This window comes from Nicotiana sylvestris, chromosome 12 (genome assembly GCF_000393655.2).
Source record: "Nicotiana sylvestris chromosome 12, ASM39365v2, whole genome shotgun sequence".
Taxonomy (NCBI): Eukaryota; Viridiplantae; Streptophyta; class Magnoliopsida; order Solanales; family Solanaceae; genus Nicotiana; species Nicotiana sylvestris.
This window is the reverse complement of record NC_091068.1, coordinates 95,770,410-95,786,336: the sequence shown is the minus strand read 5'-3', so window position 1 is coordinate 95,786,336 and position 15,927 is coordinate 95,770,410. Positions and strand designations below refer to the sequence as shown.

Here is a 15,927-nt window from a genome sequence, read left to right as displayed (position 1 = left end):
GGAAATAAGACCAGTTCCACTGACCATCATTATATATCTCTTTGATCATGATGTTTTGTTGAATTAAGTCATCCCCAATCATCTTGAAAAGGGGTCCAATGGGTGACCAGTTATCAAACCAAAAATTGATATTCCCTTTACCAATATTCCACAAAATATTCTGATCCACTTGGTCTTTTAAGGTACACATAGATTTCTAACTGCGAGATTGACCAGTAAACCATGGGATTGTAATAGGATGAGAGTTATGATAGTATTTTGCTCTCATAAATAAAGACCATAGAGAATTAGCGGTTCTTAATTTCCACCATTGTTTGGTGGTAAAAGCCAAGCAAATATCCTCTAGCCTTCTGAAGTTTGTTCCCCCTTCTTCATATGGGAAGCAAAGATTGTGCCAAGAAACCCAATGTTGTTTCCCCCCTCCTCTGTTCTAGACCAGAAGAAACTGTTAATATACTTCTCAATCATGTATATAGTACCTTTGGGAGGATGGACAACAGCCAATGTGTGAATGTTAAGAGCAAGAAGGACATGTCTAATAAGGGTAGCTCTTCCTCCAAAAGATAAGAATTTCAAACGCCACCCTCTGATTCTGTTGATCACCTTGTTCACCATATCAGAATAAAAAGATAATTTTTTTTATTCCTGTATGGAGGGGACACCCTAGATACTTCATAAGAAAGTGATCATATCTTATTCCCAAGATTCTGCATACCCTTGTGGTGGTTCTTTGGGCTGTTCCAGGGGACATAGTGAAGCAACATTTACTTTTATTTATCAACTGACCAGAGACCTTCTCATATTGAGCTAAGGTCTTCATAGTAAGTTGAAGAGAGTAATTCATACTGCTGCAAAAAATAATAGTGTCGTCATCAAAAGATAGGTGGTTGAGATTAGGCCCTCGTCCATTCATATAAAAACCTCTATATCTACTGTTAGAATGAAAATTATTAAGCATTTGCGAGAGAAGTTCAACAGTTAAAATAAAAAGAGAGGGGGAAAGAAGATCTCCCTATCTTAGACCTCTTCCAGATTTAAAGAAACCTTGCTTGCTACCATTAACAAGAAGAGAGTACCAATTGTTAGCGATAAATCTGTATACAAGATCAATCCATTCTTCTGCGAATCCAAGTTGTCTAAGTATAAACACAAAAAAGGCCATGAAACTCTGTCATAAGCCTTGGCCATGTCTAGTTTGATAACCACATTGGCTCCTTTCCTTGGCTTTCCAATGCCATTGATGATTTCTTGAGCTAGTAGGATGTTTTCAGTAATGGCTCTGCCTTTAACAAAACCACTTTGATTTTGAGTGACAATTCTAGGAAGAATTCTACTTAACCTGGAATTAATCACCTTGGCAATAATTTTGCTAGAGACATTACATAAACTAATAGGTCTAATGTCAGAGAAACTTTGTGATGCATCAACTTTGGGGATCATTACTATACAAGTATGCGAAAAAAATTTCGGAATAGTAGATCCCTAGAAAAAGGATACTACTGCTCTATGAAGGTCTTCTGCAATAATGCTCCAGCATATGTGGTAGAACCTACCAGTAAAGCTATCAGGACCAGGAGAGCTATCTTGATCAATATCAAGAACAAAGTCCTTAACTTCTTGGAGGGTAGGGATAGCAGTTAATGTAGTATTATCTTCATTTGACACTATTTTATTAATGACATTCAGAACCCTGCTGTCCTCCTGAACTTCTTCAGCAGTGAACAAGTGCTCAAAATATTTGAGGGCAGCATCAGCAACATCTTTGGTACCTTCCACCCAGTTCCCCTCTATATCTTTGATCTTCTGAATCGTTAGTCGCTTTCTCTTGTTCTTAATGACACCATGAAAGAAAGTTGTGTTGGCATCTCCCTCTTCTAACCATTTGACTCTGGCCTTCTGCCACAAGATACTATCTTGGAGCTTTAAGAACCTAGTGAATTCAGCTCTGACTTTAGAGAGTTTCATTCTGTTTTCTTGGTTGTTGTTGGCTAAGGAAGATTCTTCCAGACTTCTAATGAGGATCTCTAATTTCTTAGGTTCTTCATATATATCCCCAAAGGCTTCCCTCGACCAACGGCTAAGGGTCTTGCAGGTGTTTTTTATTTTTTGATGGAGAATATAAAAGAGATTTCCAGATACCTCAATGTCCCACGCTTGTTTAACCACCTGCAAAAAATTATCATGATCAGTCCACATGTTTAAAAATTTGAAGTATTTAATATAATCAGTATTATTGACTTTGCAAGTTATCAGAAGAGGAGCGTGATTTGAACAAGATCTAGACAAATGAGTCACAGAGGTTCCCCCAAATTGGTCGAACCAATCTGAGTTGTATACAAGTCTGTCAAGCCTCTTCCAGATGGTGTTAGGAGGGTCTCTATTATCACTCCATGTAACTGAAGAGCCAAGAAAACCTGCATCTTGAAGATCACAATCAGTTAAACAGGAAATAAATTCTAAGTTTTCCTCTGGCATGTATGGCCTTCCTCCGATCTTTTCTTCAGTGGAAGTGATGACATTAAAGTCACCAACAACTCCCCAAGGGCCAGTAATTCTGTTGGAAATGGTTCACAATTTATCCCAGAGAACATTCCTTAATTGTTCATCACATTTAACATAAACAACATATATATATATATATATATATATATATATATATATATATATATAAAGGAACAGGGCTTTGTGATTGAATTATATGAACCAAGACATGTTACTCCTTATCTTCCAATATATCAAGAGTGCATTCAGAAGACCAGAAGATCCAAATCTTATTAGAGCAGTTGTGAAAGCTTGATTGATATCCCAGCTTCCTTTTAAATTTGTCAATATTTCTAGCCCCCACCATAGGTTCCTGAATAAACATGTAGGGGATTTTATGCTCATTTTTAATGATACTTAGTCTTTCAGCAGCACCTTGGGATCCTATCCCCCTAATATTCCATGAAAGTGTGCTAATCATGGGAAACATTATGGGATAGATTTTGTCTACAACCTTTGTTGTCTGTATCAAACATAGGTGGTGGAACAAATTTCTCATCAGGGGTTTTGAACCATTTCTGGGAGATCGATTGTTGTAGTAAGTAATATTTTGTTGGATGCGTGTGGTAGAATTTGCCACATAATCCATATTCAAAGGCTCTTTAGTCCTTCTGACAAGCTCATCATCAGACTTGGAAGAGTCATACTCTTCTAATGCGTTGTCCATAGCAATATCTGCCATACAGTCTTTGTAAGCAGTATCATCAAAACCAAAATTTTCTTCCAACCTGTCATAAGTATCTTTTAGGGTGTTGCTCTCAATATCTGAGGCTGGTTCAATTTCCCCATTATAATCTTGATCACTAACACTATCTTCTCTTTCTGTGCATATTCTTGGTATGAGCATTGACTTCAAACAGAACAACGGAGCAATTTGTTGGTAGCTATGTTGATGCAATTGTTCTTCATTTCCTAATGTGACATCATGTGGAATGAATGCTTTTGAAATGAATTTTTTGGGTTTTCTCGACACAGTCTGTTCTTTTCCTTCTTGAACTTGTAGTAGTGAAAGACCAATTTCTGTGCCCTCTTCTTTTTCTATTGAGAAGACAATTTTCTTGTCATGTTTTGATTTACCAGCATTGGTCTTTATCTTTTGAAACTTATTTTTTTTGTTCCTTTGTTTAGCCTCCAGATATTTATCCAATCTAGTGTGTTTTGCTTCCATATGGTTGATCTTGTTGCCCTCTTGTTGAATATTGTACATGTTGCCAGGCCACACTACATCCATGCTTTCCACATGGCCCTTGGAATTGTGAGTTACTACCACAGTAGTGTTAGTAGTCTTTATTTTAGGAGTTTGTGCTCCTCCCTTTTCAACAATAATATTTTTGGTTTTGAAGTCTGTAGTTTGTATTGTCGTATCTTTGGCATTTTTTATGTTGGAGTTGTTGTAGCTATCGCCTTTGCCCTTTTTATTTGACACAGTTTTCCAACCTTCATCGATGGATCCTTCTCCCATTTCGATTTCTTTTTTTTTTCTCGTGGCTACTATTGATCTCATCTCCTTTTTGCTGCATCTTGTTCGGTATGAAGGTAGTAGTATCACTTTTCTGGTTTGGTCCTTGATGTTTTCTCTGCTCCTTTTGTTTCCCACTGGATGCAAGACCTTTGCTATGTACATTATTGTTGTGTAATGATATTGTACTCCTCTCATCGTTTTTCAACCGCAGATGTAGAATTCTACACGAACTATCATAATGACCTTGCATCTTGCAATGACAACAGTAGGAGTGGATGGATTCATATTCTACCTTTTGAGTGAACATCTCAAGAATTGCCTTCTCCATTTCTAATCTCAACATTTACTTCTGTAATGATGGATTTAGTAAGATCAAACTCAGTACGAACCTTTGCAGTAGTCAGTGGTATACCAATAGGTTCAACAATGCGGCAGATGGCGTCCCATTCGTAGTAATGCCATGGAAGGTCTGGAAGGGTAATCCAAACAGGAGCATGTGTAGATTCTCCTTTTGGTTTGAATTTTATTGTCCATTTTTCCAGCGTCATCACAGTATCTGATCCTATCATAGTGAAATTCCTAGAGCTGACATTAGCATGATCTTCCACATTGTCAAAATCAATAAACACATGTTTCATGTCATAAGCCCAATTTTGATGGTTCCCTTTCCCGAAAAGTTTTTAGCAAATTCACTTCGGATAATATCTATCGATGGTCGAATTCGAAGAAACTTACCTATAATTGTCCATTTGCAAGTTTGTGCTAAAATATCGTTCTCTTCCTTTGTAAAAATGACAATGGATTTACCATTGATAACCTCATAGGCTCTAGGTAAAAGCTTAACCCGATTCCTTTCAGCGATTGATGGTCGATTCCATAATGCCCCTTTGTATGAGGTTTGAGCATCACCTCTAGCTGAGGTAGAACCAGCAGCTCCAGGTAATTCAAATCTTGGAATCTGTCTATTGAAATTTTGGGCTGACAGCGGAGGAAAATCTAACGGGGGGTTTTGGGTGGAGGGTTGGGTAATTGTTAATTTTTGCATGTGAACTGGGATGGGTTGTATTTGTTTCGTTGGTTGGGATGGATCCGGGGGGACCGACAGGTCCACCGTTTGTGGCATAGCGGAGATCAGAGATCGGAGATGAGAGATTAACGGTAAAAAAACAGTATCCAATCCCTCTTATTGGATATTAGGAAGTTAAGTGGCTTTGGCTTGTCCGAATGTATTTGAATAGTTTACTTATTAACAACATGAATGATAAAGATTCATATAGTCGACCTAGATAGTTTAGTGTCGTTATCCTTTTATAGAATAATTGTTCTGATTTCACTATAGTTACATGTCTTCCTTTTTTTTAAGGAATTTTTACCTCCTATAACAAAGATTAACACCTTATTTATTTCAAATAAATACCATTTAAAAAAATTATATTCTATAGATACCTTTTAAGGTTTATAGCAAAATATTTAATTTTGGTTACCTCGTAGCCCTAAGCCACTAAACACGCTAATCAGTTACACTATTTTCTTTCTCTCTCTACTTTGATACATCCCATTCTCTTCCCCCATCCCATTAAAATTTCCGATCTTCTCCTCCTTCAATCGGATTTGTGCAAAGCCCACTTCAGAAATTGCTCTGGCTCCCCCATCCGACGACTACAACGGCATATTCCTACAGCTAGAAAACCCAGGGGATCGATGTTTTTCGTATTGTTAGAATTAAGAGAAACTTAATAAGTGTTTAAGGTTGAAACGTTGGCACATGAAGATCTGCTAGTGATGAGAAAAGATACGTGCAATCATACGCTTACTTCCTTTTCTTCCTTTTCGTAAATTATCCCTCAATAACATTTTGATGAACTAAACTAACTCCTACTGCGTTCAAGAAAATTTCTGTTACGATGTAGAGGCCTCGTGAATACCGTCCCTGCCAATTGAAAAAATTTCAATGCTGTATAAGCTGGATATTGTAGGATGATTTTCTGTTAATATATGTCAATGTATTTTCATGCATTTCATTGTATTCATTATTTTTTAATTGTAATTCAATGTATCTCGTTGTATTCCATGTATTTCATTATATTCACTGTCTTTTTTTCTCATTGTATTTTAATGTATCCCGTTGTATTTTATGTATTTCATTGTATTCACTGTCTCGCTATATGCCATGAATGTATTCATAAGTTTTTTTAATTAATATAATTTATGTATTCAGATGTATTATATAATTTCTCTGAAGATTGCTATGTTTTGGGGTATTTTTCGGTTGAGAATCTTTTTTATAACTGAAAATACAAAATTTGTGTGTCATAATTGAGTTTGTTGAGTTATAGTAGGAGTCTATTATGTTAATTGATTCACTTTCCCTTTTAAAAACAGTGTAATCCCTTATTTCACGCCGTAAATACAGTCGAATACAATAATCTGTCCAGCTGTAATCCCATGTTTCACTCTATGAATACAGTCGAATACACTCGAATACAACAACTGATTAGCTGGACTTTCCTGATTCACGCCTATTTTTGCTACTGTATTCATGAATACAATAGCTTAAATATATCAGATACATCTTATAACCACATAAAAGATATTTATAATCCGTAATATAGCAAATGATATCTATAAATGACTAATTACTACTAAAAAATAGTGTTTTATGAATTTTTTTTTTTAAAGTGGTGGTTTAATTGGAGAAGCCCATCAAGTTTTTGTTAGACTTGGAGTGCACCGACCCGTTATCCTTCCACGGCACGTAGCGGGAGCTGTTTATAAGTAGCGGAGGGATTTTAACGCGAAGGAGAATTTAATTTAGGGGATTTTGGGGGCATGCGATAATTTAGGTAAAAACCGACAAAAATGTGACATTTAGGCAGATATTTACTCTTGTTTTGGATAAAATAGTGCTAGTTTTAGAAATCAAAACAAAAAGTAAAAGAAAACCAAAACCCTAAAGGACACCCCTATATAAGCGACTACTTGTTTGAGAAACCTTACTTCAGATCTCCGCAGCCGTCAGTTATTCAGATCTGAATCAGCTGAACTTTCTGTTGCCTTCAATATCTTTGGTGCAAAACATTGAGTAAACTATGGCAACTTCTTCATCATGCCAACTGCCTTCTACTCACCACATGTTTGCGATATCCAAATATCAAAGAGTGTTTTGGCAGTTATGACTTGTTGAAGAAGTTTCCATCATTTACTAGCAAATGTTTAACAATTATCAGAAAGCGATGATTAAAGATATGAAGCAAGTGACTATAATTGTTCTGAGATGGTACACACAAGAAACGCTTTATTTTTCATTTTTTTTTCCTTTGATACCTTGTTCCTGTATTTGTTTTAACTATTAAAAGTTGCTAAAATTTATTTAGATAAAAATCATACATGGAAACCTATTTCTTGACAGTGACGAAATTACAATTAAATGTGATGAGAAAGATACCTACATGCTCAACACTAGATAACTTTCTATGACATTTTCCTACTAGATCTGTTGAATCTTATTCTCAGCCGTATAACTACTTCACAAACAAGTGGAAAAAATTCCTAGAGTAAACACTCCGGTGACTAATGGAAAAAATTGAAGGAGCATCACTATGGATATATTTTGTGATTAATGCTCAAGATTATAGATAATATCTACACTTTTTATATGCATTTATTTAACCATTCTATGATCTTTGTTGAAATGAAACTCACGCCTAGCATCAAGTTCTCTGGACTTGTGTAAACCGGTGATTCTAGGTCAATTTGTAAGACAAAGACTCATTGTCATACTGGAGTGCACGATGTTAAAAGAACAGACCTTAGCGTAAGCGAAAAGTATTCTTAACAAATGTGTGACTACAAAAGTCTCACCAAAAGAAATGCATTAGTAGCCCAAAGGGAAATGTGGCTGAAGAACAAAGGTGATTACTGAAGATGTAGTAGCTATCATGGTTTGAAACTCCAAATTAAACTTAACTTTGTTTATCTGAAATGATAAGTTACTCTTGATGTATGTTTCTGAGATGTCTTGTCATTGATAGCTCAAATGTTAACAGTGAATTGGGATTTCATCTTGGCTTCAAGGAAGACATTGGAGCCTCACGGTTAAGAAATAAGAAGCCATTGCCAAAATGATATTAATTGTTATAACATCTGGTAACTTCACATGGATTTTAGGTTCTCATTCTTGCTTTACGTTTTCGTTGCAAATAAATTGGTTTAGAACAACTCAAAATGCTTTCAGAGAGGAGAAATAAGCAAACTCTGCAAGAATCATTAACCAACTAGGAAAATAAAAGGATTTGCAGATGCCGACCGTCACAAGGACAAAAGCATGCAGAACTACTTGAGAAATTGAGATCATTTGTATACTTGGAGCTCATTTAATGCTGAAGCGAACAGCATGACCAGAAAAAGTGGCTTTTCAGCAAATAGCTTGAATGTTACCAAGAAACATTTTCCATTTTTAGATTCCATATCATCCCATGCTTATCCAGGACTGCTTTTCACTACTCGAGTGAACGTGATCACTTGGGTACAAGCGAAATAGGTTCTTGGTAGAACAAGGGTCTCATAAGTTATCTCACCTGTTTATTTGGTGTAATTCCTACTGGGCAAAACAGAAACTCGAATTGCCTTTTTTTTTTACTAACAGTTTTTGTTGTGCTTGGGTGGTTGAGTCTATTGGAGGCAGTGGTGGATTCGTGCTGTTGATGGATTTTTCCTGAAAAGATCTCTTTTGCAAATTTGAATAAAGGTTTTCTCTTCTCTTCAGCTATATGGTTAAGGCCTTCTTTGTTTTGCTTCCTTTAGCTATAAGGTTATTCCTCTGCTTCATGTAAATTTCTTTGAATAACAGTCTTATAATCCATCTTTGAATAACAGTCTTATAATCCATTACTTTTTCCCCAGTTTAAAACCATTCATTTTGAAACTAACACAATTGGAATTTAAACGAACCAATTGTAGCGCAAGGAAATTTTGGGACCTGGATAAAGTTAATAATCTTTAGTATATTAAGATTCAGTTTGGATTTCTTTATTCTGGTTTTGCTTAGCTCTGACCTAGATGTCTAAGATCACTATGGAATACTGAGATAAGTGCCTTCCATATAAGCATATAGGTCGCTTTCTGCTGAAGCTGGGCAACCCTTATTTAATTACATTTATTTAAAGAAGACAGCTGTTATTCCCTTAATTTTCTTGCTTTGTCTAACTCGTTAAAGTTGATTGGGTACTTTGGCTGCCTGTTCGGTAAAAATAGTCCAAAATGCTTCTCAAATTCAGGGCTCTTCTGATCCTCATTAAACAATGCAAAAATATAAGTCTCTATTGGCCTGGAGGGCCTTTTAGGACTCCCTCCTTTGACATGCCTTATCAAGTTGTTGTTATAAGTCCTGGCATTGTTAATGGAGGTCAATTGCCCTGCTCCAGCTGAAGGCCAACCACTCTCTGATACAACGATTTCTAAAGACGAGCCACCGGCCTTTTCAAGGGCCGAGTATGTGGCGTCTAAGAGGGCATCAAACAGATTTTGGTATCCTTTTCCATTATCATTGACAACAACTCCAGGTGATGTAAATAGCGCATACTCAAGCTTAATGTCTTGATTGCTTGCTTTTGCAAAATAAGGATAAATGTTGACAAGCAAAGGTGAGCGGTTGGCTACTAGGAAACTGATGATGGGATCAATAAATCGTCGAACATCATCTCTAAATTTGCCTCTTGATGGAGGAAAAGTGTCTGTTGTAAGTCCAGTTTCAATAGCAGTGGAAACTTTAATCTGGTTTCCAAGACCAGCACCAGAAATTGCATTTTGAATGTTTTTCATGGCATTGAGCAAGAAAGGTACGTATTGAGAGTTGCCATTTATTGGACTTATTTCATTTCCAACTGCTATATACCTGAATCTGACATTACCATAGCTCCTAACGTTGTTTTGGACCCAGGTATTTGCATTGCCTTGGCTAGAAGCAATATTCTGAAGGTCAGGGTTTGGCACACCTAACATGAGTTCAATATTGGAGCCTCTGAGGGCTTGGAGCGTGGGCTGGTGAGGATCGTAGATTCTCATTCTTTGGATATTCTTCTGCTTGCATAGAGCCACGACATCTGCTGGAGAAGGTAATCCATTCCCATTTCTTCCATAACACACTCCTGTTTGTGCACCTGCATAGCGTTTGTGCATATTAGCTCATGAAGCTATCTACTACTTGATCAACTGGAATATCAAGACAACCAGAAAAGATGCATATAATTTATAAAGAAAATGAAGGATGCATAATTCATAATTTCATATCAAGGAACATATTTGGGAAATAAAGAGCTATGTTCCTGCAACATCCAAATTGTATAGGCAGGCTACATTAGTGTTTACTATATATTTTAAAAAAGAGCGACCGACCTGTGAAATCTGAGGTAGCCAATATAAGTACCCCCAGCAGAATTATGCTAAGAGCAAAATGTGGTTTTGTACAACCCATGGCAAAGAAAGACAAAGTGCGGTATGGCTGAAATAGCAGGAAAGCTTGCCCATTTATAGTGGAAAATTCAGAAGAGGGAAGGACTTTGTTACTCCAATTTCCACAGCCAAGTCAAGTCAATCCATGGAAAAGAATGGTACACAAACTTATCACAAGCTGCAGAAACTACACAAATGAGAGAAATTCTTATTTCCATGGTTTGAAAAGTCTGCACCCCCTAAATTTCCTTGGTGAAAATGACTTATGACCAGTGGAAATGTGGAATTGGTTAGCAGCCTTGCCATTAATTGCTGCATTAAACATTGGGAAAAATAGGTTGATATTTCTCTTAGGATCAAAAGAGAATATCCATTACCGAGCTGCAAGGTGAACTCTTGCACTGTTCAAGAGAGACTAGTACAAACTTTCTTAGGCCTTTAACCAGGGAGTAATATTTTGAACATTCAAAGTTTTAGTGCGAATGGACTAGCATTGCACTTTCCAGATGCGTATGAAGGATTTTGCCTAAGTAGTGTCGATCTATTACCTATTACAATTCAGTGTGTACATGGGTTATGTTCTGGAGGTTCTAAAGCTTTACTTCCCATTCCAAGTTGATATTTATTTTGTATTATTTTCAAACTGCATCAGTGTATAATATATAAATATATTTACTGCTTTTCAAAGACACGGACGCGTGCTTGTATATATACACGTGTGTGTACATATTCCATTCAACAGCGTCTGATGATGCTACTTGGTTGAAGATGTCTCTGGCTATGTCCAGATGGTGTCATTTTGGGATTCTTGAAAGTCCGCCCTCAAGAAGAGGCAAAGTATTAGTTGTGGACGTACACTAGTCTCTAGCATTATTAAGGACTCAAGTAATCAAGTTCTGACTTTTAGGCTTTAGCATTAGCTTCTAACTCTAAGGCAAAGTCACCAGTTGATCGTTGAGGAGAGCCATTTTTTCTGACACAGGGAGCAAAGGACATGGTTGTATGGTGTGCGAACATTAGATCTTTTAGAGTAGCAACAAAAGCATTTGCTTGTAGAACCGATCCCTACTTGTTTGGAACTGAAGGGTACACCAATACTTCTTTGTGATAACAGAGCAGCTTAGCATAAATGTATACAGTTACAAGCCAAGTATCCGCTTCTATTGCCAGAGCATTACTAGTTACTCAAATATATCTAACTAATCACAAATGTGTTACTTAGATTAATGTACTGTGAAAAATGCATACTATTTTAATAGTCATGCATAATGCGTATAGCAATGTTTAGTATGATATCATTGACCAAGTAATATTAAAGACTACACATTGACTATGTATTGAAAATTTCCATCTGATTTATGACTTCCGAAAGAAATTCTAGATTAGTTAGGTCGAGTCCATTAAGGACTTGAGACTCAGATGGAGAAAATCAGAAAAGTGAAGGCCAAAACAATCTATTGTTTTACCACGATTAAAACTATTTCAGTTATGGAATACCAAATTTATTGGTTTTTTTTTCGTGGGGCTTGAATAAAAATCTAATGGTACCAAAATGTAAAGAAGGTTATGTAGTTAAAGAAGTTGAATGAAAAAGAGGTATACCTCTCAATATCCCTTATAATTATTCCACATGCTTGAAAAATCCCAATGCTTTAATCGTTTTCCCATGTCTGTTTTCTATAGATTTTCGAACGCACATCTGTGTAAAATTGAACATTATGGCTATGCTAAGATAGATGCATATTGTGTAGCTTGATTATATGAGATTTAATTTGGTTTTCGACGATTATATGAGATTCATTTCTGTAATTTTTCATATTAAATGAACGTTCTTTCATTTGATATTATTCTCTATATAAGATTGAGTTTGATTCGTTCGGCGGGTATTTCTTGGTCATAACTCATAAGCATTTGGGGTGACGTTCTTGTTCGATCAGAAGGCAATACTTCTAGATCTAGTGGACATTCTACAGAAGTAACTTGAAATGAAATTTTATCATGAATTTCTTTTTTTTTTTTTTTTGGAAAAAAATGTTTATGAAGAAGAATAAATATCAATGGACAAGAAAAAAATTTAGTAGCTATGATGAGTAAGATAGCGTGCAAACAGAGGTGAAGCTAAAATTTAAAGTTGATAAAATACTTACTTGCACCGGATGTAAATATCCTGTGCGAGTAAGTTTTTACCTTTAAAGTTTATGAGTTCTGAACTTGTCATACAACACATAGCTCGTCTTAGTTACTAAGTTAGCAATTTAATATTTATACATATTTGATACATTTCTCAATGCAAATACATGATGTAAACAAAAGTTATTAGGTTTGACTGAACTCGTACCTAATACTCTAGCTTCGCCGCTTATTCCAAAGACCTCCAATACTTCGTCATCTCCGAGCAGCAAACCAAGAAAGACTATAGACAAGATTTAGTTCTCTCACACGATTAGATCTTCAATGTTTAGACTAATATTTCATATACAGCCAAAAGATGTAAATACACAAGCACAAAAAGTAAAACCAATTAAAAAAGGTGAGTTGCTCGTGAAAAGGAAAGTATGTTGGTAAATCTCAAAATTAAATCAGTAGTACATCACAACTCAAGATTACAAAGATGCTCTGTACTCAACCTGGTTTGCCAAATTTTGAGGAGTATTTCTTGATTTCTACTTTAAGTGAAAAATAAAAGTACTACATCCAATTGCCAATTTAATGGCTGATTGCTCCTTCCTATTTCTAATTTGAGGGGAGCGAGTTCTGGATAAAAGAGCTTATATTAACCAGGTTTTTACACTAGATTAACTTGTTAGTAATCTGGCTTCAAAAATAAATTCTGTAACTTATAAACAAAATAGAAACAGAAATGTAGAAGAAACAAAAATCAATTTGAGCTCACTAAATGTTTAATGTGTCCAGAACTTAATCCCCGTCTGGTACTCGAGTTTTAGAACGGATTAACCTTATTGGTATAGTGATATTTCAAACACAATGTTCAGTTAACTCAATAAGGCGACATCAAATCATACTTACTTTTTATTTATTAGAAAAACAATGCAAGAAGGAAGAAGAGAACTCAGAAATTTTGTAAGAAAGATATAATGGAATGGTCAAGTATTAATAGCCAATAGGTAGAGTTAAAACAAAAGAGTTGCAACTCTTCGTTTGAGGCTGCAACTCAAAAGTAGTTGTTTACGAAATGACTATTTACGCAAAACTGCCAATATGAGAAAAATTAAATAACCATTATAAACGATCAAAAACGTTAATGAAATATTAATATTAATGAATAAATTTGGTCCCAAAAATTAATAAATTAATTAGATTATTTGACCAAATTCAAAATCGAACGAGCCGAAAACAACGCGAGACTTGCCTTCTTCTCAACTCTTTAAGAGCTAAAAGAAGTGCAATTATATATAAACCCATCAAATTTCTTTTCCTCCTTGAATATGGGACAATATTCTTTTGTAAAAGAAGAAATTCAAAATTTTATTTTTCCCTCCATTTCCCATTCACACCACTTTTAAGCCAAAAACCCAACATAAAATTTTGAACCTTCAATTTTATAATTAAAGTAAATCTATATAAATATCGCTTAAAGATAATTTAGTGCTAAATGAGCATAGATAGATACATATCATGTATCCGATTTTTTGATGCAAACATAATTGTAGTAAATATTTCCTGTGATGTATATATCCTTGTACGACTTGAACCACACCTTGTTATCTTGATTATTAATCAAGTCGTAATTGAGAAAATATTTTTTAAGCACATTCCTCGTACCTTAATCGGATCAATTATCAGTTAAAGCTAAAATAGCATGACATTTATAAGAGCAAATTGCCTTTTTATTCTGGTGTGGGGAATGGAGAAGTTATGGTTAACCTCGTCTGGTAAGGAAAAGCTTCTAAATTTGTTTAAAATTTTATAAAGATAGTGTTTGTTCTGGAAAAAAAAAAAACAAAGTAGACTAAGTTTTCGTAGCTTGGAATGGTGCTATAACCACCAACTTCATTTAAAGACGGATCTAAAATTTAAATTTTATAGGTCAATCTTTAAGCCTCTTAGCATTGAATCCATTATATCTTTATTCTTATGGATTCAGATCTACTATTTATTGCAATTTCAATGACACTTTTATAGATATAACTTTATGCTCTGGATCGAAAGTTATGGGTTCAGATGAACCCGGCATTGTTACTACTCTACATCTGCCCCTGGAAAACCATAGAAGTGAAGCCAGATTTTAACTTTATGAATTCTAAATTCTAAGATAGTAATATCAAGTGTTAATAACTAAATTTTGAGTTTGAACTGAAGCTATTGGACTCGGTCGAATTCGTATGTTATATTCTAGTTTTGCCTCTGAATCCCATCATGGTGAGATGTGCAATTGTGTCCACTTGGCGACGGCGCAATCGTTGCTCTTAAGTCCCACAGGGTCAAGCAACTTGGTATCGCACACGTCTCAGAAATTAATAGTCATTAACTAATTTGATTGTATGCCCAATGGACCATTAACTAACTAATAAAAAACCAACTCTTTTTCCTCCTCACCTTTTATAATGTCCCCTCAAGTTCTCTAAATGTCTGTTCAATGTTCTCCACTAACAAAATTAATTCCCCGTTCACATTATGCTAGCCAAGAGAGCATACTGAGTATATAAGATAGAGCCAATTTATAAGTCATTTTTGACATATTTACCGCGGCATGCTGATCCGTGATTAATAGCGATTCAAATTGAACAATCATTTCGGATTCGCTCCACCTTACAACCTTGCTTCCCTTTGTAATTACCATTGTAGCATGTGTGTGGCCCAGCCCATAAGAGCCATGCGGACTTGACGAGCTGAATATAAACTTGGTGAGATGACCCAAAAGATCATCACTTGTTTTAGAAATAAATTATGCATTCCGAGGCCTTAAAACCTCTTTCAGCATTACCTCGATTTGCGTGCGCAGTCCGGGCGCGTAGCAGGAAAGCCATTATGTGAAAATCTGTAAAAAAAATGATGAATTTTGACTTTAAAATGAATTAAGTTGACTTCGGTCAATATTTTTGGTAAACGCACCCGGACCCATGATTTGATGGTCCCAGAGGGTCCGTAGGAAAATGCGGGACTTGGGCGTATGCCCGGAATCGAATTCCGAGATCCCAAGCCCGAAAAATGAATTTTTGACGAAAATTGTTTTCTAGAAAATTTATGAGTTTTTGAAAATGAAATGTGTCTAAAATTTGATGGTATCGAGCTCGTATCCTGGTTCCGGAGCCCGGTATAGGTCTTATATGTGATTTAAGATGAGTATGTAAAATTTGGTAAGAAACGGACTTGAAATGACGTGAATCAGACCGTATTTGAGAAAATTGGAAGATTTGAAGTTCTTAAGTGATTTCATGATTTTGATGCTAAATTCATAGTTGTTGATGTTATTTTGGCGATTTGATCGCACGAACAAGTTCGTAGGGTGTTTT

The 15,927-nt window shown here is 35.7% G+C and overlaps 2 protein-coding genes across 2 annotated transcripts; both read right to left on the bottom strand.

Annotated features, from left to right (window-relative positions):
* Nucleotides 1-342: 342 nt before the first annotated feature.
* On the bottom strand, nucleotides 343-1,440 carry LOC138883407 (uncharacterized). The gene is made up of 3 exons (XM_070164090.1): nucleotides 1,045-1,440; nucleotides 716-814; nucleotides 343-603 (listed from the first exon to the last, which is right to left on the bottom strand). The coding sequence occupies exons 1-3, from the start codon at nucleotides 1,438-1,440 to the stop codon at nucleotides 343-345; spliced, it is 756 nt and encodes a 251-aa protein (XP_070020191.1).
* Nucleotides 1,441-8,986: 7,546 nt separating this feature from the next.
* On the bottom strand, nucleotides 8,987-10,506 carry LOC104241925 (glucan endo-1,3-beta-glucosidase, acidic-like). Its single transcript, XM_009796893.2, has 2 exons — nucleotides 10,397-10,506; nucleotides 8,987-10,161 (listed from the first exon to the last, which is right to left on the bottom strand). Exons 1-2 carry the CDS (start codon nucleotides 10,473-10,475, stop codon nucleotides 9,179-9,181), a joined length of 1,062 nt encoding a protein of 353 aa, XP_009795195.1. The 5' UTR covers nucleotides 10,476-10,506; the 3' UTR covers nucleotides 8,987-9,178.
* Nucleotides 10,507-15,927: the final 5,421 nt, after the last annotated feature.

Bases quoted from the DNA above. Each gene is read 5' to 3' on its own strand.
- LOC138883407 (XM_070164090.1), bottom strand. From the start codon at position 1,440: ATGATCCCCAAAGTTGATGCATCACAAAGTTTCTCTGACATTAGACCT. The intron at 815-1,044 runs GTTTCTTTAAAT...CTTACTATGAAG, and splicing joins TGTTAATGGTAGCAAGCAAG to ACCTTAGCTCAATATGAGAA. The intron at 604-715 runs GTATGCAGAATC...ATGGTGAACAAG, and splicing joins CCCAAAGAACCACCACAAGG to GTGATCAACAGAATCAGAGG.
- LOC104241925 (XM_009796893.2), bottom strand. From the start codon at position 10,475: ATGGGTTGTACAAAACCACATTTTGCTCTTAGCATAATTCTGCTGGGG. The intron at 10,162-10,396 runs GTCGGTCGCTCT...AACGCTATGCAG, and splicing joins GGCTACCTCAGATTTCACAG to GTGCACAAACAGGAGTGTGT.